Below are 27,486 nucleotides of genomic sequence, written 5' to 3' on the forward strand. Positions count from 1 at the left end.
TCCAATCTCTGAAGTACACTAGAATTTCCAAAACGCTGCTGCCCAATGCATGACGGGTATCTCCTAGCTGCTGCCTTGCTTGGCTAAATGCGCTCTCTGATGCGACTGTTGAAATCGGCACATTTAGCACGTCTCGAGCCATGGCCGAAAGAACAGGAAATTGATTTGAGTTGCTCTTCCACCAACCCAGCGCTAGAAAGTCCTTTGTGAGGGGCTCTGGTGACTTTTGCAAGTAGAATTGGAGTTCATCAATATTCCTGCTACTGGTTTGTTGATGCTCTCCTACTGTAGACCAAATTAAATAATCTTGAACACCATCATCATCATCCAAAGTTGTTCTAGTTGTTGAAGTATTAGTTGAAGGAATATTTGCATCTACAACCGAAGAAGCATTAACAATGTTAGCATAATAATTATATAAAGTTTGTAAATGATTGTGTAGATCAGAAATACAAGTGTCAATATCAGGAGTTTCAGTTGGTCCAATATCCATATAAGTATATAACGCACTGATTAATTGGCGACACTTTATCATTTTGATAGTAGGGTTTAAAATAGCACCAATTAGGTAAATATGGGGAATTCGGTAGAAGTATTTTTTTTAACTTATCTAGCATAGATTCAACAACAGAAGTATATCCTTCTTTCTTCTTCAAATTATGTAGTAAAAGAGAAATTTCAGCAATATGAACTAAATCATTTACAATAGTAGGATAATAAGCTCCAGAAAACTCAAGTGTAGCCACATAAAAATTTTGTAAAAATTGTACAACATCTTCAATGACATCCCAAGTTCTAGATGTTAACAAACGGCTAAGATCCGTAAAATGAGAATTAGCCACTTCAGTTATAGGCATTTTATATTTATAACAACATCTTTAGAATAAATAAGCATAATTCCACCTAGTAACTATTTATTCAGGCATGAGTCTTGGTTTTAGTCCATAGTTAGGGGTGGCAAAATGGTTCAAAGAAAACAATTAACCACCCATATTATCCACTAAAAAATGGGTTGGATAATGAACTTTTTAAAAACGGGTCAAATTTGGATAAGAACCATATTATCCATTTAGAAAATGGATAACTAATGAGTAACCAATGGATAACCAATGGGTCTTACTTTTACATTTGTAAAGCCTCATATTGGGGATTCCTCAAGTTAGAGAGACTAAGAATTCTCCCAAAGGTGATCATATACAAGAAGTCATGGATAATATGGGTAACCCATATTATCCGCCGGTTAACCCGTTTTTTATCCGTATTAAATATGGATCGGGTCGAATAATTGATCCGTTTTTTCATTACCCGTTTTCAACCCGAACCATATCCGACCCGACCCGCCCGTTTGCCACTCCTATCCATAGTTTACACATTTTTCCTTAAATGCATTTAATCTAGCACTTCTATTGTTTCCTTGAATTACACCAACAGCTCTCCTAACTAAAGTGATTTCATCTCTAAATAATTCAAGGCCACTCTTCACAATCAAGTTATAAATATGACATGCACATCTAACATGAAATATTTTAGGAAGTGGTGGGTGTAGATGCAATTTTAATATTGTAATAGCAGCATTGTTGTTAGAAGCATTATCAAATGACATACACAAAATTTTTTCTGCAAGAATATAAAATATAGCAACTTCATGGATAGTATTACTTATAAATGCACCAGTATGACTTTGATCTTCATCATATTTAAAAGCAATAATACGTTTTTGCATACACAAATTATCATCTATCCAATGGCATGTAACAATCAAATAATCATTTCCATTTACAGCACGACCAATATCAGAAGTAAGAGAAACTCTACAAGAAAGACTTGCGAACAAATAACGTATATATGTCTGATATTGTCCAAAAAGCCTAAAGATATCAGCTCTACAAGTACTTCTAGGAATACCTTTAAACAAAGGGTTATAAATTCTTTGAATATAAGTAACAAGATACGGTGAAAAAGCAAAACTAAAAGGTAAACAACCTAAAACAATCATTTTAGCTAATTCTTCCCGATCTTTCTTAATATCGTATTTACCCATTAACCCCCAGTACTCAAGTTAAGTTTTTGTTGCCCATCTTGCTCATCTACTCCCCAATCAAGAGGGTGGAGCTCTTCCATATGTCTACAAAGTTGACCCGTTCCCCCTCCCTTATCGGGCTCATGTTTATAAAGTTCATTACAAATTTTACATTTTACATCATTTTTTTGATCTTCTAGTCTGTCAAAAAAATGCCAACACTTACTTCTTAGTCTTCGATTTTTCTTAATAAGGAGGGGAGGCTTACTTGTTCCGCCCCTAATATTTTGAGTTTGACTAGCATTACCAGGTGTAGGATGTTGGTTCTTCTAGTAGCTTTACCCATATTTCTGAAAGTTCACCTGAAAATATAAATATAGATTATGAGCGAATGCAAGAAAATTATGGTATAGATGATGATTTAGATGATATTTTAGATGATATTCAATCACCCGATAATCTTGAAACACCACACAGTCCGCACATCAACTGGGGCAACCCCCTATATGCTGGTTTATGGTACAGAAGCCATCATTCCTGCCGAAGTAGAAATTCCTTCCCCAAGGATCATACGGGAAGCTGAGCTCGACGATGCAGAATGGGTGAAAAGTCATTATGAGCAACAAGCTCTTATAGACGGAAAGAGGATGAACGCAGTTTTCCATGGTCAACTCTATCAGAACAGAATGTCCAAAGCCTTCAACAAAAGAGTCAAGCCAAGACAGTTCACACCGGGACAACTGGTGTTAAAGAAAATTTTTCCGCATCAAGATGAAGCCAAGAGGAAGTTCTCTCCCTACTGGTAGGGTCCATACATGGTTCACCGGGTTCTGACAGGAGGAGCCCTCATACTTGCAGAAATGGATGGAGAAGTCTGGCCAAAGCCAATCAATTCAGATGCAGTCAAACGCTACTATGTGTAACCTTTATGTTTTCCGTACATGATGTAACTGAACTACGCATGACCTGATTCCCGTTTAAGAAGGAATACGTAGGCAGCCCTATGGGTTCGGTCACAATTCAATAAAAATTTTATTTTCCCCCCGAAATTAGAAACTGGGGCAGAATTTTGAGGAGGACCCTCAAAATTCCGAAGTAACTTCAGCCAATCGCCGCACAAGCAACAGTTAGAAACGTCAACCCATCAAACTGGCGCAGAATTTTGAGGAGGACCCTCAAAATTCCGTAGCAGGAGAGGTTTCAATGTCCTGAATTGCGTCACAGTCGTCTGTTCATCTAAAAACTATTTTAATTATACATTTATGTTATGCTTTTACAAAATCATGCATGTCTATTATTGGAACTGCTTTGTTTAGTAACGCAACCCCAATGATGCAGACGGTATCACCAGATCAAAGCAGAAAGAGTCAAGCAAAGCCATCGGGGATACGAACTAACCGTCCCCTTTACAAAACTCACGATTTTTCTTTGGATGCAGGCACCAAGATTACGAAGTCATTGAACGTACTATACGTCCATAGAACAAACATTGTTCAAGAATACGATTCTCCGAACCATTGCACTTACCAACATCTGCTATCAGCACACACCCATAATGTTCCGTATGTCACAATGCTCACAGCAATCACCGCGCTGCAATCTGATATCAGCTAAGAAACTCTACTGTCATTTGCTATTTTATTTCTTGCATAAGGCTACCATTCTGCCTTCCGAGGTTAAGCTCTACCTCTATCTGCATCTGCATTGCATAAGGCTACCATTCTGCCTTCCAATCTGCATAAGGCTACCATTCTACCTTTCGAGGTTAAGCTCTACCTCTATCTGCATCTGCATTGCATAAGGCTACCATTCTGCCTTTCAACTTGCATAAGGCTACTATTCTGCCTTCCGAGACTAAACGCTGTCTCCATCCATACTGCATGGCTGAAAGATCGCCTCATAATACATCTGCATGGTGAAAGATCGCCACATACTACATCTGCATGGGCTGAAAGATCGCCTCATACTGCATCTGCATGGCTGAAAGATCGCCTCATACTGCATCTGCATGGCTGAAAGATCGCCTCATACTGCATCTGCATAGCTGAAAGATCGCCTCATACTGCATTTCATAGGCTGAAAGATCGCCTCATACTGCATTTGCATGGCTGAAAGATCGCCTCATACCGCATTTGCATGGCTGAAAGATCGCCACATACTGCATCTGCACGGCTGAAAGATCGCCTCATACCGCATTTCATGGGCTGAAAGATTGCCACATACCGCATTTCATGGGCTGAAAGATCGCCACATACTGCATTTCATGGGCTGAAAGATCGCCACATACTGCATCTCATGGGCTGAAAGATCGCCAAATTATCCAAAGGCGTCATTGTTCGGAGGCACCATCTTCATAGCCCGAGAACACCATGTCATGGCCTGAGGACCCCCTTTAATCCTTTTGCATATCATTATTCAAAGGCATCATGGTTCGAAGGCACCATTTTCATGGCCCGAGAGCATCATTTCATAGCCTGTGAATCCTTTATTATACACTTCATGGCCCAGGACACCATGGTCTAAAGACGTCATCCTAACCGTCCAAAGACAACATTCATGGTCCGACGGAAATTTTCATCATGTCTAAATTTATGCACAATATATGCTTTGTATTACTTATTTGCAGGTAAACCGGCAAGCAGCAGCCATTCCGGCAGGAGCGTTTCCGCTCCAGTGCCCGCAGCCACATCAGACCTAACCATTCCAGTAAGCCACTCACTCACCTAGCCCAAAATATTGCGTCCGTTTTTGGAAAGTACCCGTCGGCATACTCCGCCGATGGATCCTGAACTACATATGGCCTGATTCCTGTAAAACTAGGGATATGTAGGCAACTCAGAAGCCAGAGTGCGGCCTAAACCTCTTCAAACCGTTTTGCTCAGTCAAAATTGGCCATCATATCTTTAGCCGACAACTCTTTCATCCTTCCCAGGTAAAGAAGGGCAGCTGTTGATACCCAATTTTTCCCTATATATATTTTAATATGCAAAGTACCCACAAAATAGCATATGTATGCATATATAATGTATGTCCAAGCGTCTCATTATTTTTCCTTAATTTTTAAAGGTTATTAAATCAATTTATTTCCCTATTTTTATCCATAAAAACCCAATAATTATTTCTAAAATTATAATTTTTGGTGATTCACTTGTTGAACTTTTACATTTATGCTAAGATATAGCTAAGGGAATTTTTGCATATCTTTTACAAAATCATTTAGTATTTTTAAGGCTAAATTGTATAATTGCAACATTAGCATCTTTTAGGATTTAATTGTCTTTATGTTCATAAAGATTAAGTCCAGTATTTTTAAATGGTTAATTATATGTCATAAATTATTTTAGTACTTTTAGTTTATTTTCAGAAATCAGTTTACTAATTTTTATAATTTTAATAGGGGAAAATTGGCTATTTAAATGATAGCCCAGTTACATTTCAATTATAGCCCAAATATTGACCCCAATTTGAACCCAATGTCCCTTGGCCCAATTCCTTTTAAATCCGACCCCTTACCCGTTTAAACAACCCAGCCCGGTCTCCCACCTAACCATTTCAATCCCAGTTGTTGATCATTTAGATCAACGGCTCACGTTCCCTCTTACCTTAATTAATCCCAAACGATCCCAAAACCCTATCATTTCTCACCTACCGCCGCCTTGAACCCCCTTCCTCTCAAACCCTCTCTGCAACACCACCTAAACCCTAGCCGCCGCCGCCCTAATCCACCCTAATACCTACCTAATCTATGGCCTTCCGTGGTCATTTGAGGCTTGTACCAGCCTTCCATGGCTCCTATGTGTTTGATTCTATGGTTTCATGACCAGACCTCGAAAGGATTTGGTCCAGTCCTTGCTCGATGACATTTCTCCGATCATCCCTGACCTTTCTCCGGCCAGCCATGGCCATTCGAGTCAGATCCTTGACTCTCCCGGTTAGATCGGTATCTTTCAAGGCCTTTCACGTTTCTTTTGGGTTTTCTAAAACCCTAATCTCCAAGATCTTTCTATTTCTTTCAGATCTGCTTTAGATTTGTACTTGCTATGACTTTCTTGAGTGTTTCTCGAAGGTTCTTTAACTTTCCTTCAAAAAACGACCATTCATCTTCTCCGATTAGGGTTTTTCCTCTAAATTTTCTTTTCAAAGATCTCTGATTTTAACGTATTTCTGATTTTGTTATGGTTTTGTTCATATTATTCTTCTATCTGAGTTAGCATGTTAAAGCCCTAATTTCTTTTGGGTCTCATTTGAATCCTGAAGCTGTTTGTTTAATGTGTACTTGTTTAACTAAGTTTCTCGTTTTTGTTTGACTTATTTGTGTTATCATTTTTTTTCAAAACACTATTGTTGTTGAAAAGCCCTAGGTCTTTGGGTATGAAATCGTTTGTTTGAGTACTTGACTCGACTGAAAGCTTTTGTTTTAGACTTTCTTTTCTTTATGTGACTTATCTGATTTTACTATCTTTCAACTCGACTATGGCTGAACCCTAACTTTTCAAAAGGTTTCCTCACCTGCTACTGTGAGACCATTGCATGTTTCTGATACTCTGTTTTCTGCACTATTGATTCAATGTGACTTGACCTACTTGATTACTATGCTTCGAATGTTTGCTTTACTACTGAACCCTGGCTTATTTCTGCCACTACTGCATGCTTGTGATTATCTCTTTTGCCAATGTGCTTGGCCTCGCATGTCTGATGACCTTGTTCACTTTATTTATATGCTGAAGTTTCTTCCTTGATTGATCTTCATCTTGTGACTGATTTCTAAAGTTTCCCTTTTTATGAATCCTGATTTCACTCGCCCGTTCAAAATTGATTGATTTTTTCCCATTATTGTAATATTTACCTTGCTGAATCTGTTTCCAAAATAAGCATATTTCTGTACTTTGACTTGATTGCTTACTTAATGTTTTTACTACTCCTTTTATGGCAATAATCAGTCTGTCTCTAAACTGATCTCTTTCCTTATTTGAATCTGTTACTACCCGTTAAACAGTGATTCTATCTTTTGGATGTTTTCTTACTACCACTACCACCTCTACTAGTGCACGCTTTTTTGGCTGCTCTAAGTAAATCCATTATGTAAATTAAATTAAGAAATTAAATTAATATTTCTAAATAATAAAGTAAGTGTACACCAAATAAGAGAAGAGATGGAACGAGTGTACCGAAACTCCGGATGCCGCACTAATTTTGATATCAAAAATCAAACTTCAATTGATAGACCGAAACTTGAAAGTTGATACTTGATAGTACTTGATACCACACTTCACTTGAATACTTGATGTTTTTGTAATCGCTAAACTAACTATTTGATGAAACTTGAAATAATAAGTAATTGAGAATTTAAGAACAATAATCAATAATATCAAGAGAGAATTGAGAGAGAATTAAAGTAGTAAGAGAGTGAATTGTGAGAACAAATGAAGAAGAATGGGGGCTATTTATAGGTTTTAAAAGGTTAAAATTATAATTTTTTAATTATTAGGGGTGGGAGGGTTAACCTTTGCTATAGGATTCATGGCGTGAAACATGGGATTACAGCTGAACAAATTATTGTATTCGACTGTATTCACGGCGTGAAACAGGGGATTACACTGTTTTTAAACGGAAAGTGAATCAATTAACATAATAGACTCCTAATATAACTCAACAAACTCAATTATAACACACAAATTTTGTATTTTCATTTATAAAAAAGATTCTCAACCGAAAAACACCCCAAAAACATAGCAATCTTCAGAGAAATTATATAATACATCTAAAAATATAAATTATATTAATTAAAAAAAGGATATGAATACATTCATGGAATATAGCGAGACAGTGAATATAGTGAAATACATAGAATACAGCGGGATACATTGAAATATAATTTAAAAAAAGACAATGAATACAATGAAATACATAGAATACAGCGAGATACATTGAAATACAATGAAAAAAAAAGACAATAAAATACATAGAATAAAGCGAGATACATTGAAATACAATGAATAAAAGGTAACAGACTCTTCAAGTTGCTCAGCTCCAAACTTCGTCGTCTTTGTTCAAGAATAACCCTAATGTCGTCTCGTCTAGAGCGTCCAAAGAGCACAATCACAGAATCACACAATCACACAGGATCTATATTGCCGGCGATGAGCTTGATGAGGGAGAGCAGATAGGTGGAGATATTGGGGCTTCCAGGTAGAGCTATTTGCAGATAAGTTTGATAACAATTCAGAGTTAGTCTCAGAACCAACATTATTTGATAAAACATGTCTTCAGAAACTTCTGGAAAACTTTCCTTTTGAAACTATTATCAAACTTAATTCCATTCAAATGGGTTTTTGGAGAAATTCTTGAAATTGTGCTTACGTTAGCTTTCTGGGAAGAAGAAAGAAGGAAGAAATATAAGATTGACTTATTTTCTCCTTACAGCGATAAGCAAATCAGAGTAAAGTGCAAAATATTAGGTAGTTTCGAAGGAGGCGGTGAAGATGTGTAACTGAAAGAGGAAAGAGAAAGGAAGAGAGAGGGAGAGAAGAAAATAATACACAGCGTATTTAATGGGTTAAAGGTAGGAAGTGGTCATAAATAGATATTTTGCTATAAAATTAAAAGGTAGCTATAGGAGATAATATTTTAAAAGGGTATTTATTTAAAATTAATAAGGTGTTAACCTTTGCTATATGAGGTAAAAAATTCTTTTTTTAATGGGGGAGGCCGAAATGGGCATTTGTGCAAAATTTGGCCGTTCCCCAACGGTCATTTCTGAATTTGACCGTTGGCAACGGTCCAAAAAATTTAAAAAAAATAAAAAAATTTGTAACGGATACCGGGCTGAACCGAGATGCAGCCCGTTAACAACCCGTTAACGGGTTAGCGGGCTTAGCGGGTTCCGATGCACCGGTATCTAAAAAGTGTTCGTCTAAAACCCGCCCCCCGCCCAGCCCGCACCTATATGCTACAGTAACGGGCTGACCCGGGCTGAAGCGAGTTGAAAACGGGTCAGCCCGGTCCGATTAACAGGTCTAGGTTATATTAATCTTCATTATCAATGTCGCTCCATTTATTCTCACTTTCATCAAATACAAAACAAAAAAATTATAAATATAGAATATATAGAAAGTACTAAAAGTTCTTTATATTAACATTGATGTAGAAAGTGATACTATTCAAACTGATGAAACAATATCAATTATCATCTCTAGCAGCAAAAATCAGAATACATATTTCACACTTCCAATTTATGTTTCACTTTCCCCTAATTTGCAGCGCTATTTTCTTAATTACATCGTTTACATCACCTATAAACAATCCAAACCATAGTGAGTTTTTCAGCCAAAAGATAATTTTTTTTTCCATTAACTTCAAAACTATCAACACTTTCATATTTAAGCTAATACTATTAAAGATGTGGAAAAGCTGAGATACCAAAAAGACAAAATTAAGTTACGTTTTTTTCGATAAATGAGACCAATTACCTGTGATTTGAGTAAGAGTGGATTAGTAAGTTTGATTAGGGATTAGAGTAGGAAAATTTGTATAGATTAGCAGTTGGATAAGAAGAGTGTGTTCGGATTGTGAAGAGAACCAAAAAGGGAAACCAAAAAGAAAGAAAATATAATAATAATTAAAAAAATTAACTGTACCTCGTATAAAATTTATACGAGGTGCTTTAACAAGGCTATTTGTGTAAACATCTCTTTATAAAATGGCTTATATTTGCTCTTATTTAGATCAATGGTCCAGAGCTCAACACTACTACTACAGAACATCACGTTATTTTTCTCTTTGCTTTCTTGCTTCGTAAATTAATCCATCGACCCATTCATGTGTAATTTTCAAAATTAGCAAAGACGCATTTTCGGACTTTCATCTATTTATTAGTATGACCAACGTACAGTTTTCAAACTGTTTGTCAATATGCCTCACTGAATGTTGTTAACTTTATGTCAAAAACTTATTTTGCTCCTTAAGATTTTGTCTGATTACAGTTAAAGGATTTGTTGGACTAGTTGAATAGTGATGATATTCAACTGCTGAACACGTACGCAGGCTTGTGGCTCCGTCCCTGATGATATATCCAAAGCTATTTCCGAGCTCAATGAGGTATATATACTATAAACAGGTTCTTAAAGTTTTGTTTCAATATTTGAAGGCTGGATATTATTCTTATAAACACATTTTCTAAATTAAATCAATTGATCAAGATTTGGAGTAGTTTCGGTCCAGTATCTTTAACTTGGTTGGATTAAAATTTGGTGTGTCGTTGTCATTACAGGGGCGGAGCCAGTGTTCTGGCCACGGGTTCAGCGAACCCAGTAGCTGTGGTTCAATTCATGTATTTGTCTTGAACAATTCATTGACTATCTACAATTTACTAATTTAGAACCCATTAAATTAAAATCCTTAAAATTTCGAACCCATAAGCTTGAAATCCTAACTCCGCCTGTGGTTGTCAATTTTCCAGACGCAAATGTTGTTATCTTATCCCAAAAATGACTATGGATTTAACCGAGCTGCTACTTGGTCAAATTTGAGTATATTGTCGACATGTTCATGGTTGAACCTTCTTCTGAATGGAACAATCATTTAGACAACGTCACTGAAGAAGTTAAGCTCTTTCGTGAGTATAGAATTTCCAGTTTGAAGACTAACATAGTTATGGGTTAGTGAAAGAGTTGTACGAAGAGATGAGCAGAAAGATTACCTGAATCATCTTATGGGGAGGAGCCTAGTAATGGAGGGCTGAAGAAGTTCAAAGGGCAGGCTGAAATCATGTCGTGTTCATGATTGTTTATATCATTTCTGTCGAGAAAGATTCAAAAATTTCTTGCCAGTGGGATTTTGAAATATTTGATGAGTTGTTCAGGCCGGAGTTTTCCAAATAATCAAAATGGAAGCAGAATTCTTGTTACCAGTGGCCGGATCTTTGGGAGCTATTACATATATATTACATGAGAAATATTATATATACAGTTTCTCGCCACGTGCGTTGCAAGTGTATGCCAAGTCAAGAAGTACAAAATTTTATAAAATTATATCAATATGCCAAGTCAAGAAGTACAAGATTAGAAAAATTTGAGCACATAATTATACATGAAATTATTAAATACAAGTTAATGTGAATAATAATATATTGTTATATGGTAACTTATTTGTCGACATCAAAATGATTGAGTTTTGTCTGAATCGACGACTCGACGAAGATGAAGAACCAAAATTAATTAGATATGTGTGACTTTTAATTTTATTTTAAGTTTTTATCATAAATTTTATATCATGCTGTATTTTTTACTACCAATTGAAAGCGAGAACATCTGATTCTTATCTAGTGCATCTACAACTAAAATTAAGGATATAAAAAATAAACAATCTTTTTATTACTCTCACATGGTGGTTTAAAAGCCAAATAAATACCTTACATTTTGTTTAAAGAGTGCAATATAAACGTTGGAGGTTAACATTTACATATCAATTTGAACTCCACTATACGTAACTCGCCTCATTTCTAAAGCATACGTTGGTCGAATATCATAATTTATCATCTACTAATTCACCTAAATAGTTAACTCACATAAATAGTTACTTTAACATTTATTTTTCTTTGCTTTCTAACTTTCTGAATGTTCATTAGCTAATAAATTAAATTATAAATATGCAACCAGGCCTAGTGACTTGATATTTTTATTTCAAGAATTTACTGAAATTACACTGGAAAGGAAGGGGGGGAAAGGCAGATTAACTGGAGTGAAGGGAATGGTGCATATTTATAAAATAAAAAAAAATTCAAACCGGAAACACAAAATAGAACATTAAGAGAAAATGGCAAACAGTGCAAAGAAATTTAACAACCAGAACTCGGCCAAAATAGAGTATATATTTCACAATGAAGATTTTCATTATAAAATGACTATACCACTATATTGCACTGCTCATTACTGAAGTTTGTTCTTGTTCCTTGAAACCAACATAAAATAAATTTCCTAGTTTATACCTCTATTATAAGTCAATGTTATTATTCCTACTCACTCACAGATTTTTAGAAATCTAAATTAAGAGTACCCTAGTAAAAACAATCTGGATTTCAAAGATACTTTAGAATAAAAATTACTACTACTGTATATCATTTTGAAAAACACATCAAGCTTCAACTATCCAGAATTAGTAGCACAAAATAAAAATTACTCCCTCTGGCTCATATTATGTGTCGTGTTTCTTTTCTACACGCCCCTTAAGAAATATTAATTAGGAAAGGGATTGGACTATTCTACCCTTATTTATGTCTTAAGATATATTCTCTCTTGATTGAATATTTATTCTATTTATGTGTTATCTCCATCTTCAAGAACAATTATTACTAAAGGTAGAAGAGGGAAAAACAATCAATTTTGTCTTAACTTCCAAAATGATAAATAATTTGAGACAACTAACTACGACTGTTAATATGTACTCCCTCCGGTCCAAAATAAGTGATTTTTTTTTTTATGTTTTCACGCAAATTAAGAAATCCATCTTTTAGCATTAATTAGCAATGGAATTGACCATATTAACCTTTACTATCTCACATAAACACTCCTAACACATATTCCAACACCATTTACTTCAAGGACAATGTAGGAAAAAAATAATTAATTCATTCTTGAAATCTGAAAAAATCACTTATTTTGGACCACAAAAAAAAGGTCAAAAAATCACTTATTTTGGACTGGAGGGAGTATCAAAGATTGGATCGTCAAAAGTCAAAGTACATGATGTTCTTTTCCAGAAATAACATTATCAAGACATTATGGAACCCCTAAAACATTAATTCTTACATTCATTAACATTTCAGTTCGATAATCTTAAGAAAATGCTAATAACAAGTTTGGCGTCAAATTAAATAATATCTGGTTATGATTCCAAACTTTTAGAGATTTTTAACAACACAAATAGCAAAGGTCGTGAATTATGTTTAACGTAATTAACCAGTTAAACCACAAAAGAACATTCAAGTGAAATATTTATAAAAGATTATAAACTCATCTCATATATTACGCTAAAGCAATAAAATTCTGTATTCAGTTAAGGATTCATAATTCTGTTGTATCCCATTGCATGTCTAGATTACCATTCTAAAAAGTTGAGTATTTTTTTTCCCCATTGAATCCGTTAATAATAAAACTGAAAAGAATGGGAAGAGAGTTCATCAGATTTCTCATATGCCTATAAGAATAAATCATGAAATAATCCAATTTAAGTGCATAGAACAAAAGTACCGCGTCTGTGCTACCAAACTCTTAACTCCAAAAGCCAAATTGATAATGGCCCGAGAGTCACTCTTCGCTGGAGTAAGTTAAACATGCGTCCTTCTCTTTCAAAAAAGGTTATGAAGTGTTGGCTTCTGTTCAAAACAAGGTTATAAAGTTTTGGCTTTTGTTTGTATGCATTAGTTTTTTTTTTTCCTAATAATTAAATAGGGTATTTAAACTACTAAGAAGGGCAATATGGTAATTTAACTTTACACTTAGGAGCTTCCGACTTTTAATATAGTACAAGTTACTATGTAACTCTTTAGTCAAAACTTTTATGTGAAAGAACAACTAACTAAATTTAGTAACAATTTACCTAAAAGATGATACGATCATTGTAAAGTAACTAACGTGATAGAAATACAGCAATCATTTAAATGCGAAAGATTAATGTTATTACATTAATAGAATACTTGAATTCAAAATGATATCGTCTTAACCTACAAAGATGATCAATTTAGTTAAGTTAAACGATATCTTATTTATAATGTATAAATATTCAGTGTGGTAATATCATATCTAATACTTCTTTATAGAGGAAGTTTTTGGGTATGTTTCCTTCTATAACTTTGGCTTCTCCATCTCAAACATATAGTTGTCCATCTTTGAACCACCTCCAAAAAGTATTACTTTTTCACTATTGCACTTTGACATATTTGTGAGGGTTGTATCTATTATTTATAAAGTTATGTCGAATTTAGATTATGTCGGATATAACCCGAGAAAATTATTACTACTTTATCATATTCAAAGCAATAAAATATTAATCCTGCACATATTTTTATAAATCAAGTCCGTGATTAATTGTTTATAACCAATCATCACGCATAATACATAAATAATATTATTTTAAAGTATTTTGCTTTTTATTTGAATATAAATTTGACGTGCTTGAATTGAAAATAATTCATGGCACATGAGCATCTAATGAAAATACCAATTAACGGAAAATTTTGTTAAACCTCGATACATAGGAGACTTGGACGAACTTGTTCTAGGAAATCTAATCTAACATCCATCGATTTTCTTTGAATATTTTGTAAATGAATCAATTAGTCATACTGAAGTAAGAATAAGTAATTTAAAGAGCCAATCTCATTTGTATAATTAGAACCACTTTATTATCATGTAAAAGAAAAATATCCATATAGACTTGCCCCTATTTTTTTATCCTTTAAAATTAGATTTTATATTTTAAAAAATTATCGTTTAATCATTTTTTATTATTTAATATTTTAAAAAATAACTCAATTTATTTGAATTATGTAGTAGCTCCTAATATTTAGGTAAAAGATACTAACTTAATTTGTTTTAGATTTATAAGAACTAATAAAATTAAGACTTTAAAGGATAGTAAGAATTTTCAGCTTTTTAAAATGTTATAGATGTTTTTAAAATGTAGTACTAAAATTTTCTTTTAGTGCGTGCCTTTATTTTAGTACATTCCTAGGTATAAAAGAAGTATACTTAAGAACAACAATTCTTTGAAAGAAAATTATGGACGCACTTTTCTAATTAAAGTATGATCAACGTTGTAGGGTCGGGCATATGTATAGTTTAATCGAAAAAGAATTTCATCATTAGGTAATTTACCATTAGATCCTTAAATTATACTAATATTTAAGGGTATAAAAGCCGATCAATGTTTCAGGGATATTTTAGTCATTCAACATTTAGCATAAATTATTCGTGCTTTTATAATAAATAATAATAATAATGATAATAATATAGATAGATATAGATATAGATAGATATCAGATAGATATATATATATATAGCTCGTATTAATTCCATATTTATGGATTTGTGTTCACGGGAAGCCGTGCTTCCTCCTTAAAGTATGTATCCTACCATATGCAATTCTCATAGCACTAACTAATTTTGTACCTGGGCACCCATTAGTGAATTTGCTTAATGCCAAGAGTTCAAGATCCTCTGTAGTATTTTTCCTTTTTTTTTTCCTTCACCTTAACGTTTTTCTTTCTTTTCTTACTTCTGTTTTGTTATTCCCTTTTCAAGGAGTTAAAAATATATACCCGACAGTGTAAATTACATTGTCAGATTACCCAAAAAATATCTACAAGTAAAAGTGAAATTTATAATCTTGCAAGTAAAGGTGGCCCGATAGTGGAAATTCAAAAATAGCCAGATTTACAACTGGTCGTTCAAAAATAGCCCAGTTTCAAAAGTAATCGAAATTTAGCCACTTTTCATGTAAAGATAAATCTGAGCGAAAACACTGTTCAAAACCCGGAAAAATACGCCAGTATATTATGTTGGAGTTCCAGCATAAGTATACTTGAACTCCAGCATATTGTACTGGAGTTCCAGGATAAGTATGTTGGAACTCTAGCATACTATGATGGAGTTTGAACATAATTACACTAGAACTCCAGCATAATATACTGGAGTTCCAGCAAGTATATCGGTCCAGCATAATATACTGGAGTTTGGAGCATCGGTGCTCTAGTCTCCTGTATATTATACTGGAGCCAGCAAAGTATACCGATGCAGCATAATATGTTGGAGTTCATACACAGGTGCACCGAACTCCAATATATTAGTAAAAATAGCACGGTATAGCCAGTTTTTGGACTGGTCATTCAAAAATAGCCTGCGTTTACCAAGTCAATGAAAAATAGCCACTATTTTGCTGCAACAGAGACCGGTCCAGCATAATATACAGGGAGAAATTCAAAAATAGATAGATTTACAACTGGTCGTTCAAAAATAGCCCAGTTTTAAAAGTAATCGAAACTTAGCCACTTTTCATGTAAAGATAAATCTGAGCGAAAACACTGTTCAAAACCCGAAAAATACGCCAGTATATTATGCTGGAGTTCCAGCATAAGTATACTTGAACTCCAGCATATTATACTGGAGTTCCAGGATAAGTACACTGGAACTCCAGCATAATATACTGGAGTTCCAGCAAGTATACCGGTCTAACATAATATATTGGAGTTTGGAGCACCGGTGCTCCAGTCTCCAGTATATTATACTGGAGCCAGCAAAGTATACCGGTCTAGCATAATATGCTGGAGTTCATACACAGGTGCACCGAACTCCAGTATATTATGCTGGACCGGTCTCTGTTGCAGCAAAATAGTGGCTATTTTTCATTGACTTGGTAAACGCTGACTATTTTTGAATGACCAATCCGAAAACTGGCTATACTGTGCTGTTTTGACATAAAAAATTATACTTTTTTAGTTTAACTCTTTGAAAAATATGTGTACTGTATTCAACATCAGATACCAAGGTGTTATTTTTTATGCACATACAAGATGTACAATAAGGCCCAAAAAATGTTTCCTCACATAGACCAACTCCTATTGAACTTTTGAAGAACATATTTAATCAAAGCAACCCCACAAGTATAACAAAACTTGCCAAGATTCATCCCCTTCTTTAAACAAAACTCACTGGGAAATAGAAAGCATTAATTTGCCTTTCTTGCCCCAATACACAGATCAGTCTGATCCATGAACACTAGTGTATCCCGATCGAAGGGTACCATAAGCAAAATACTAGCATGGGGCTTATGAAATAAAAATTGTCTATAGGAGCAATGATGCACAGTTTCACATTAGGAAGAAGAATCAGTTTCTGTTTTGTAAGCTCTTAAACAGAAAGAATCCCAATCCACCAACTGCTAAGGTCACAACGAGAGGTACTCTGATCGAATCAATATCCCTAATATCTCTTCTCTTGCTTGTTTTTGATTGCCGTGATTGTTCTCCTAGCCTGTCGCGAAGAAGATTGCTAAGATTGTCCAACTGATGTATAATTTGACGTTGTCCACGTGCAACATTAGATAGCTGTGCATCACAAAGAGAATGTAAGAAAACCTCGCATACTTCAGGAAGAATAATTTAGTTATCTAATAAAAGATTCTGAGCATAACGGGACCTAAGTGCACCGGCCGCCTCTTTAGTAGCAGAAGACAGTGCAAATTGACCACTTTGACAAAAAAAAAAAGATGATTAACATAGGTTTGCATGGGAAAAGCATAGTGAAAAATGTACCTCTTCCATCAGCGTGGACTCCTTTGGAATTAGCGAAGAAGATGATGAGGAGTTTGGCATAATCGATCCTGTCAAGGAACCATTTTCTAAGCCAGATATGAAGTAAGAAGTTGGGCCGGATCCATTACAAGCTTCAGCTTGCAAAGCCAGATTTTGAGTGCTCGGAGAAGCTCTTTTGCTGCTTAACTTGGAATTAAGTTCTTCCATTCTATATGTAAAGTCATCCATCCGATCATTCAAGGTAGAAATTTGTTCCGATAAATGTGTAACAGCTCCCTTATGAAACAAGGACAACAGGAAGGGTAAATCTCTGGAAGTGTCACGAAAGACGTGATGCACGCCAAGAAAGCAATAGTAGTAAAAGAACTTGAAAATATTTCATTGTTGCTAAATGCAAAACCTGGTTTGCTAATGTTGTTGCTGAATCAGTGTTTCTGTCATCAAACCTCCGACTATCAGTATCTATCTTGGATAGATTTTTCTCCCTGTGATTTGCGTATGAATGTGACAATCCACTGCAAAATAAATAAATAAATAACCAGATCAATGACAAATGAACTTGACATCAAAAAATTTCGTCATCGACGGGTTTCATTCCAATAAGGATGGAGGATCCATGCAAGTCTCTGAAACACTTCACATTTAAGACTAATGCTCTTTAAATTCCTATCTAGGACATAAACACCCAAATATGCCAAGGTCTAAAACAGTCCAGGACTGAACAGGCACCAACAAGCAAACGAGAACAACACGTTAATATTTCCATGTTTCACAACTCAACCATTCATAGCATTCAGCAGTATGCCCTTGCATCGTTTACCTAAACTTTAACATACTTCACAATACAAATAACTTTTGTGGATATCATACAACTTATAATTGAACTGTGCTCTAACAGGGAAATTATCTGAGTCACAAAAATGCATAAAAGCGTAGAAGCAAACTTGAACGTGCAAGGGCAGGATAAGGTGACAAGATCACCAACAGCAGAATATTGCCACTTTCATATAACCAACCATTGAGAATTCGTAGGATGTCATCAGAGAGATAACGTGTATGAGAAGTCCTGGTGACAAATCCTTAAAATACACAGAACAATGATACCGCTATTGTGGCATGCAAATTGCTAATGACTAAAAAAACATTGAATCTGCTCAGCTGTTCATTATAAGGATTTGGTTTCTCACCAGGATACCCAGCCAAGTCAGAGCATTTCGTAGAATATAGAATGCAAAGAGTGACTTGCTTATGTACAAACTGATAAGGAGTTGAAGACCTAATCAAACAAATTAATATCTGCGAGCGAACTATTCAACCTACACATCAAACAGAATGACACATAGGCACATATACACATAAGCTCGTGCCTATCAGAATATGCATGAATATGAATATGGTGAGACTTTATCCTCTTCTTTCTTCAGTAGCTCTCTCATCCAGTAACTCCTGCAGCCACATTAGTATGTACAAACCATAGGTGGCAAATCATCTAGATGATAGGTCAAGTGTGCAAATTAGAGCTGAAGAAGCTCCTCTCAGTACTCACCTACAAGACTCTCTAGTGCCGCCACCCCCTCCTCTTCTTTCCCTCTTTTATTAGAAAAGGATAGTTGTCACTAATGATTAATTCATTTGCTGACAGCAGTTAAAAGGATTGCTTAATCTAAGCAGCCTTCTATTAACGGTATTGAGCCACAAGCAATTACTGGCATGGAGAGACATGATTCAGCTTATTGATGAAATCCGCTGTTTTTCACACCTTTCTTTTAGTTCTTTTGTAACAAGCATTAAGCCATTACTTAAAGCTATTTAGTCGAGAGGGAAAAAAGGGGATAGATGTGTACCCTCTGAAATTCTTATTTCTCCATGCTACTCTCTCTGCTGAGGCTCGAGAGAGAGCTTCTTTCGGGCTGGAGACAAGATCTTCATCTAAGCTAAGCTTTGTTTTCAAATCATCTGGGAGTGCCTGCGATATATCTGCTAAGTGACAGAAAACCATAACAGCACATTAAGAAAAGCTATGGAAGCTGTGCATACCATAACTTCATTCACCAGCTTCTCTAGTTGTATTTGCTCAATATATGTACGTGGAGTGTATGAACCCTCCAGTCCCAGCTGATCAGCAACAGATTTTACAATAAGGCGATCTCTTCCTTGTACCTTTGCAAAGTTAAGAAAATCTAGCATATTAGAAGTTTAAAACAATATTCCTAGTCCTGACTCCTAAGAGACAACCAGTCAATCTGAATTATTAAAGATCAACAGGGAGATCAATCCTCAACTAATGCAGTTGACATCAAAGTCTTAAAATAACACCTCTTCCTTGCCAGTTATACTCTCTATAATTGGTAAACCAAAATAAATCAGAAGCTGCAAATTGCCAGTTTACTCCTCTTCAAGATAACAGGAGAAAAATACATACTCAGCTTATATCTCCTTGGATAGTGAACAATTTAAAGTGAGCTATTGCAGTTGGACAATATTTGACATATCATGCAGACACCATTAGAGATATATAAAACAGTGATGCCTAAAGAACTCACTGCAACTTTCAAGCTTTCCTATTTTATGAATTAAATCATTTGCTAGTGAGGCAGCATTGGTTTCCCCGCGAATGACAGAATGACCATAATAATCCATGCAATAAAAACTAAAACCCAAAAAGGCCTTTGCAAATTTTTCAAGGATCGCTTTCTAGCTTAACATCATTGCCAAGACCGGAGAGTTAACAAAATGACGAGATTTTAGCATGTATCTTAGCAAGGAGGAAAGGGTAAAACAAGTCTACTACCTGAACATAATGGCGGTTCAGTTGTTCTAGCCAATCAATTTTCACGCAGACCTTTTCATCAGAAAACACGTGACTGCTTCTTTTGAGTATTGCCGCAATTGTGTATCCCAAAGCCATCAATCCACCAAGAAGCTTCACGCTAACCTCAAAACTGATTCTTGGTGATATGACAAATGGAGAATCAGTGACCCACTCCTACAATTTAAGTTGCAACCATCAAAAAACTCAAGTATACCAGCTTTTCACATGTACAAATAATTCTTGGCAAATTTAGTCTGTCAAGAAAAGCTGATAGACTCAAGCACCACCAAATAATCAAATAAAGTAAATATATAACCATGGAGTAGAAATTAAGACGAGTAACCAATACATCCTCAAGTCCCTCAATAAAGGATATAATCCAAAGAACGAATCAGGAGGGCTGTAACATAAAATGTACTGTTGGATAATTGTGCCAATCAATCCCACAGTATTGCATTCTTATAGTGGCATACAACAGTTGCAACATAAAATGAGCAAGGAAGTCTTTGACGCTCTTTTTCTTTTCAAGTTATTTGACGAAATAACACTAAAGCGCTAGGTCATTGACATCAGCTACAGGAAATAGAGGGTTAAGAATGCAAAAAGTAACTTGAAATTTTCTTAGCCCCTGATACTATCTCAAAATAGAGAATGCAGGTAAAAGGACAGGAAAATGTTGTTTCCCAAAAGCTTGAACATTATTCAAGTGTTTCAGGAAAGTGAATAGTACTACACACACGACTATCGAAAATTAATTAGGAGAATAACAGATTGTCATCAATAGCCTACATAGTAATGCCAAAATGGCCTAGCAAATAAAAGTACTTTGTAGCAGTTGGTCAGTATTTTGTCAAAAGCACTGATCACTATAACAAAAGAGACAAACCTCAAACATGAGACTGTATTTTCCATCTTTATTTCGCATCCTCAGATATGATTGGCAAGTCTCTGGATCTTCACCAGGTGGCAGAAGGTATATGTCGTAAGTTTCCTCCGTACTTTCAGTGTGTTCTTCAGATAGGGCAGACTTGATTTGATCTACATTCACATTCCTAGAAGACTAAAGGTACAAGAGATTAGATAAGCCCTTTTATGTCGTTATAATTTTAACTAAGTCATTCGTTTCTTTTGTAACAAATAGTCATTTATTTCTGATTGCTATAGTTTTCCATGTCAGGAAATTAGAAGTGCTATTTACTTTTAATATCCTTACCTTTAGAATGTATGTAGGACTCTGAAATCCAGTAAACGGATTAAATTTGTTGATAATTTTTATATGTGCAGTCTTGAGATCAGGTTCAATAAAAGCCTTGTACATTGGATAAACCTGCACCAGACATTATGGCTCGGAGAGTGAGGACAGAAAGTTTCAAGTCCTTTTTTGACCAAAATTCATAGAGGAAACAGACCGTTTCAGATATTTGATGGATTATCTCTGATGGCTCCTGCCCGGCACGTTGTATATCACGTAAAACCCTTTTTACAAGATCAAAGTGAACTCCACCTGTCACAGATACGCGAAGGTCCAACAAAGGACGCAACTTTTCACTCAAGGCATAGATACCCTCAATAATCAAAATGCGGGAACTAGGTACTTCAAGAGTCCTGCAGTACAGCTAATGGCATAAGTTCAGATCATACTAAATGTAACAGATAAACCTTGGATAATTAAAAGAAAACAAAAAAGGTGTGTTCCCAACTTTGAACAAGAAAGGCTTATTATTCAATAGACATATGACAAGAAAAACCAACCACAGTAAAGAACTTGTCAGAAAGGATAAATCAGCCAAGAGAAGGGGGTCAAAGACCAACGTAAACTAAAACCTTGACCAGGAAAAGAAGAGTAATGTGGGGCCTCATTTCAAAGAATAAAGACAACTATGTAATGACTGAACTCCAACTATGTTATGAAAAATCAGCAACCCTGATGCCAATTAAGTAGCATTCGCGAGTCAAGGAACAAGCACCTTCTGAGTAGACCACAGAGACAAAAAACAAGCAAAACTAAACTAGTTGATAGCATAAACCACCACGAAGATGAACAATGGACTTAGTTGTATAAAATTTGGGTATGTCAATTTATAGTTAATTTTCTGTTTGAATCAGGTCAATGAAGAGTCTAGGTACCATAGCTCCAAAGATGTCATTATTGTTTTAGCCATGTAATAGAACCCACCCAACAAATTCATATATGGATCTGCAAACAGCTGAAAGCTTGGAGGTACACTTCCCTTTTAAGCATTCAAACATAATATTTTCGAAGACTAAGAACAGGTAAACAAAACTTTAATAGTCGCTTGAATGCATAATGACATCATGCAGATAAAAAGCATAGCATATTACATGAATTAGAAGTAAGGAGCTGAACCTGTAGCCTACACGAGAGCTAGATTTGAAATCGTATATTGGAACCTCAGCCGGCTTCCCAGCCTTTAGATCATTGATGTTTTTTAGCAGCGTATCATAGTCTGTTAGTCGTGGATCTGTTTCAAAAACATATTTAGACCTGGTAAAGTACAAATCATCTAGTATTAAGTTAATCTAGAAGTACTAGTGACACCGATATCAGGATAAAGCAATAAAGAGAAATCAGCTAAGAGCAGATTAGATCTCAGCTCAGACTTTTTCACTGAATGTTATCTTCTATTAAACATATATGTTTCACGATTAGAAGAGGCACCCACCTCGTTCCTGTGCATAAAAGAAATTAAGCAGAGAAAGATTAGCCAATATACTGTGGCTCTCACAACTCTTTGCAAAATGTCTGGTGTTCTCAAATTAAAGGATTAACTCAGTAGCCGAAAGAGGATAGCGCTCTATTCAGTAGGATTTTGCCGAATAATCACCAAGACTTTCCCAATGATAAAGAAAAATAAAAAGGGAGGTTTATAAGAACTCAAAGTGCCAACTCTACAGAGAATAATAGAGTCCTGAACCTTTGAGCCTCCTTGAAATCGGTGTGAACTTGAAATTTTTAGTCAAAGCATGGTATACAAGTGAAATTTCCCACTTGTAACCAGAGGGCCTCAAAGAAGTGGCTGGGGAAAAAAATTTAAAGAGAGAGAGAGAGAGAGAGAGAGAGAGAGAGAGAGTAAATACATTCTTACCATCAAAGTTGCCATCAACTATTCGACTAGCGTCATTGTAGTTATCCATTGAAATAACCGCAACACTTGGCATGAAGCTGAGTATTTTCTCAGTAAATACAGTCTTTCCAGCTCCAGAGGGACCAGCTACTCCAATTATAATCAATCCTTCATTCTTTTGAACCAACAATTGGCATGCACGGATTACAACAAAGAATCCTTTCTCAAATGACAAATTATCAGGTATCGAGACAATCTCATATCGATCACAATTCTTTCTCTTAACTAGTCGAACCTGGTCCTTTAAGAGACCAGCTCTTCGATGATTTGATTCAGCATTGCCATTATCTTTAGCCATTTTAGAATCAAAACTACACAGAATTATCCTCTGTAATTACAAAACAACCCATTTAAAGATCAGAATGAGAATACAATGATCCAGTATAAAAACATAAGCCAAAATGATGCAATTAATAATCATAGACCTGTATAAAATTTCTTATCTAATAATTAACTTATTAACATGCTGAAGATAAAGCACCGAAGAATTATGCTCACATAATCACTGTAAACCCTACAGAATCTCTTGCATAAAAGCTGCCCTGATTTTCAATTCTTATGGTTTGCTTAAATGAAAAGTCAAGCATCATTCTCTCATTAAAATATTAAATACACATTGGAATCACAAAAAAATAGTCATCACGTGCTTGTAATCACAGCAACTACACTCATGACTTGTAGAAATTTTATCTGGTAGGATCTCCGACAACTTAGTTGCATCACTGAGACTGGATAGGCAGAGCCGCAGAGAAGAGAAACTATAGTGTATGGTATAGCTGCTATAGCAGAAATCAAGGTTGCCTTTGCAGTAGAGCATCATCGGGAAAAATGATTAAAGGACCACAACGCGAACGAACATTTAAGTAGAAAGATTGTTATCATCCATGATTGAAAATATAGCCCATTATCCTATGACCCAAAAACATATCCTCCAGGACTGACATAGTCAACTGTTACTAAAATCGGGAGGCTTCACGGAACATTCACTTCCTAACTAACAGACATCTATTATGAATACATCAATTGTTGGATTTAATGCAGACAGCATCAGCCTTTTGCATGTATATGAGCAGGGGCAGAGCTAGTTCTTTGGCTACGGGTTCTGTAGAACAAAATAGCTTTGGTCCAAACCTTGTATGTGTCTTAAAAAATCTATTGAATAGTACAAATTATTAATTTAGAACCCAGTAACTAAAAAGAACTAGAATCCCAGAACCATAAGCTTCAAATCATAGCTCTACCTCTGTATATGATGGCATATACCATAAAGGTTAAATTTCCATCTGCATATGCTGCTAAAAGTGTTTACAAGGATAAGGGGCAAAGTCAAGGGTAAGTTTCTCATCGATTTGGACTCAAACTAAGATGTTGTCTTACTCCATTACTACTAAGGCAACCACGTTACTGATTTGCTCGAATGCAATTAACAGGGAACATGTACATGCATTTTCCTGTAAACACTGGTACCAACCAAGCTAGGTGTTTTTCAATAAAGACAAACCTTTTAAACAAACAATACTGAAACACGGACATCACAAAATCCAAAACAGGAACGGTTTGATTTTTCAACAGATTTCACTAAAGTTAATCTGAAAATTACTGTTGTTGAAAGTTATCTGAATGTCCTATAAACTTTAACCATAACCTAATAAACACAGCAACTAGCATGTCGTCACGAACAAATGTCCAGCCATAAAAGCTCATTAAAATATTCATAAAAGAGGCATCTTTTTTTCTACTTTTTTGGGTATAAGCATCTTGTATCAGAAACCTGATTTGCCCGACTAATCCAGATTCGGGTACCACGTAGGACCATTAAAAGGGAAAGCTCTCCCGACCAGCAGTTTCTCCATTCCCAGGAACTCAAACCCGAGACCTATAGTTAAGAATGACGAGATTCCATCCATCCCACCACACCCTTGGTGGTAAAAGAGGTATGTTTAAACTAAACAAAATTCACAAACAACTGATAATTCAGAGGCAACTGCTTATATTCAAGAGAAAAAGTGCAGCAGTAAACTATAACAGTCATCAAATTACACATTGCAACTAAGAAAACACAATAAATACCCAAAAAAAGGTACTACTTTTTTCGAAACCCCTTTGGGATTTAATACCAAAAAATGGAAGAAAACAAGAAGAACCCACTTCAGCATTAAAGCAAACACAAGTAACAACCCAGAAAACACAATGGAGGCAAAAAAAAAAATGAAATAAAAAAAATATTTAATCACAAATATCAGATTAAGTTCAATGTAGAAGTTGGAAGAGCAAAAAAACACTGACCTATGAATATATGCTACAGTGATGTTACTGCAAGAAAAGCGTAGAAGCTTTTTTGGCCCTTATTTCTACTAAGGGCTCAATTTATATATGTTTGTTTCCTTTTCTTTTCTTTTCTTTTTCTTTTTTTATTGTTTTTGCTTTTTCCTTTTTATTTTTTTGGTTTATAATTATCGAGGTATGTGAGATATTTTTGCTGGAATGAAGGAAGGTGATTATTTTTCCAGAATATTTGGGGAAGTGGGAATTCAGGAGATTTTGCCACGAAATTGAATTTGCAAACAAATCTTAAGGCAGCAAATAGAGCAGAGTCAAGAGCATTTATTATTTGCATCCTAAAAGAGAGTAGTATTATTACTCCCTCTATCCAATTTATATGTGGTATTTTTAGCTTTTTGAAAATTAAAGTATATAAATTTTGAATTAATATTTTACAATAATTTTTTATACTAAATTAACACGAGAAGAATTATAACTTATAATATTTTATATATAATTTTAAATATCTATCTCATAATTTTCAAATATTGAGTTAAACTAATATAATTAGCTACAAAGAATAGTTAAATTAACACTCGAAAAATTACTACATAATTAGGACGAAAAAGAGCATTATATTATTATTACTATTATTATTATTATTATTATTAAAGAAAAGTATATCATTATAAGTGAAGAAAGTAACAATGATTAGGGTTATCACATAAATTAAGACGAAAGGAGTATTATAATATGAATAACAATAATAATAATAATAATAATAAATAATAATAATTACTATAATATCGACAAAAATGATAAATGATAATTATTAGTAAAATATTATGATTTTTTTGGTTGGGTTTACCCATTCGATGTCCGTACCCGTATTTGAGCCCACTATACCCAAATTTGGTCGTTAATTAATAAATACCCTAATTTTCTATTATCATTAATTAATCTTACCATCATTTGGTCGGTATTCTAAGCAAAAATTAGGCATTAGTAGAAAAAATTACTGAAATTAAAATTATTGGTAACAGCAATTATTAATGGGAGGCGGCTTTCCGTAATGTACACGTAGTAGAATCATGACATAGTGACATAATGAGTGGTGTGAATTTCTTGGAATAAAATAAAGTACACTACTATTTTCTGAGGAAAAAAAAAATATAATTTGGTGTACAATGTATTCCGTATTGACAGAGGATCTGGTGAAGGATCGCACTTTTAAGGATGTAAAATAAATAGCTACTTAATGCAAGCATTAGTGATTATTTCTACAATTTAAACTCGTAATATATAAGTTGCACAATGATAACTTTAACTATCAAAAAAGTATTTTCTAAGAGAGAAAAATAATATTAAGAAGAGAATGTCATTATGGTTAAGCATGGAAAGATGGATTATTTTTCTTATTTCGAATTGTAAATTCTCCTTTCTAAGTGGTTGTGATATATGTTGACTTTGACACAATTACCTTATTTGTACATGGATCATTTCCTTTAAAAAAAACAATTTAGAATGGGAGGGAAAAAAATAAGAACAATGAGCTACTAGTTTATGTTTGTTTTTTGACTTTTACTTTCTCGTATATATTTTATTATTCAATATGAAATGCATCTGAAGAAGTGACAGATTGTTTTCAAGGACTGCCCAATAAATTTTGTGTCCTAAAAGACAAATTTTATGAGGGGCCTTAACCTCTTTTTAAATTTTATTTATTTATTTATTTGAAATCTATTTTTCTAGATTTTTTTAAATACAAAATTATTAATAATTTTCTTATAATTAATTTCTCCTAAAAAGTATTTCGACAATATAGCTAATCCATTTAACCTTAGGTAATATTTTTTAATTTTGAAATACTTCTTTCCGCTGAAGCAATAGGAACAGAAGTTATTAACATTATTCTACAAGCAATATAAGTATTTGGAAA

At 34.6% G+C, this 27,486-nt stretch overlaps 1 protein-coding gene across 2 annotated transcripts; it reads right to left on the reverse strand.

Moving 5' to 3' along the window:
- Window positions 1–16,549: 16,549 nt before the first annotated feature.
- Window positions 16,550–25,676, reverse strand: LOC109210494 (uridine-cytidine kinase C-like). 2 transcript variants are annotated; one of them, XM_019373916.1, is made up of 12 exons: window positions 25,057–25,523; window positions 23,247–23,613; window positions 22,508–22,622; window positions 21,549–21,744; window positions 21,353–21,466; window positions 21,026–21,199; window positions 20,119–20,313; window positions 19,365–19,487; window positions 19,172–19,293; window positions 17,728–17,842; window positions 17,328–17,603; window positions 16,550–17,120 (listed from the first exon to the last, which is right to left on the reverse strand). In XM_019373916.1, the coding sequence occupies exons 1-12, from the start codon at window positions 25,099–25,101 to the stop codon at window positions 16,902–16,904; spliced, it is 2,061 nt and encodes a 686-aa protein (XP_019229461.1). In that variant the 5' UTR covers window positions 25,102–25,523; the 3' UTR covers window positions 16,550–16,901. The 2 variants fall into 2 exon arrangements, with proteins under 2 accessions (XP_019229461.1, XP_019229462.1); XM_019373917.1 differs by lacking the exon at window positions 25,057–25,523 and adding an exon at window positions 25,572–25,676 and having other exon boundaries at window positions 16,633–17,120.
- Between the last annotated feature and the right edge of the window lie 1,810 nt (window positions 25,677–27,486).

Source organism: Nicotiana attenuata, unplaced genomic scaffold (assembly GCF_001879085.1).
Source record: "Nicotiana attenuata strain UT unplaced genomic scaffold, NIATTr2, whole genome shotgun sequence".
Classification (NCBI taxonomy): domain Eukaryota; kingdom Viridiplantae; phylum Streptophyta; class Magnoliopsida; order Solanales; family Solanaceae; genus Nicotiana; species Nicotiana attenuata.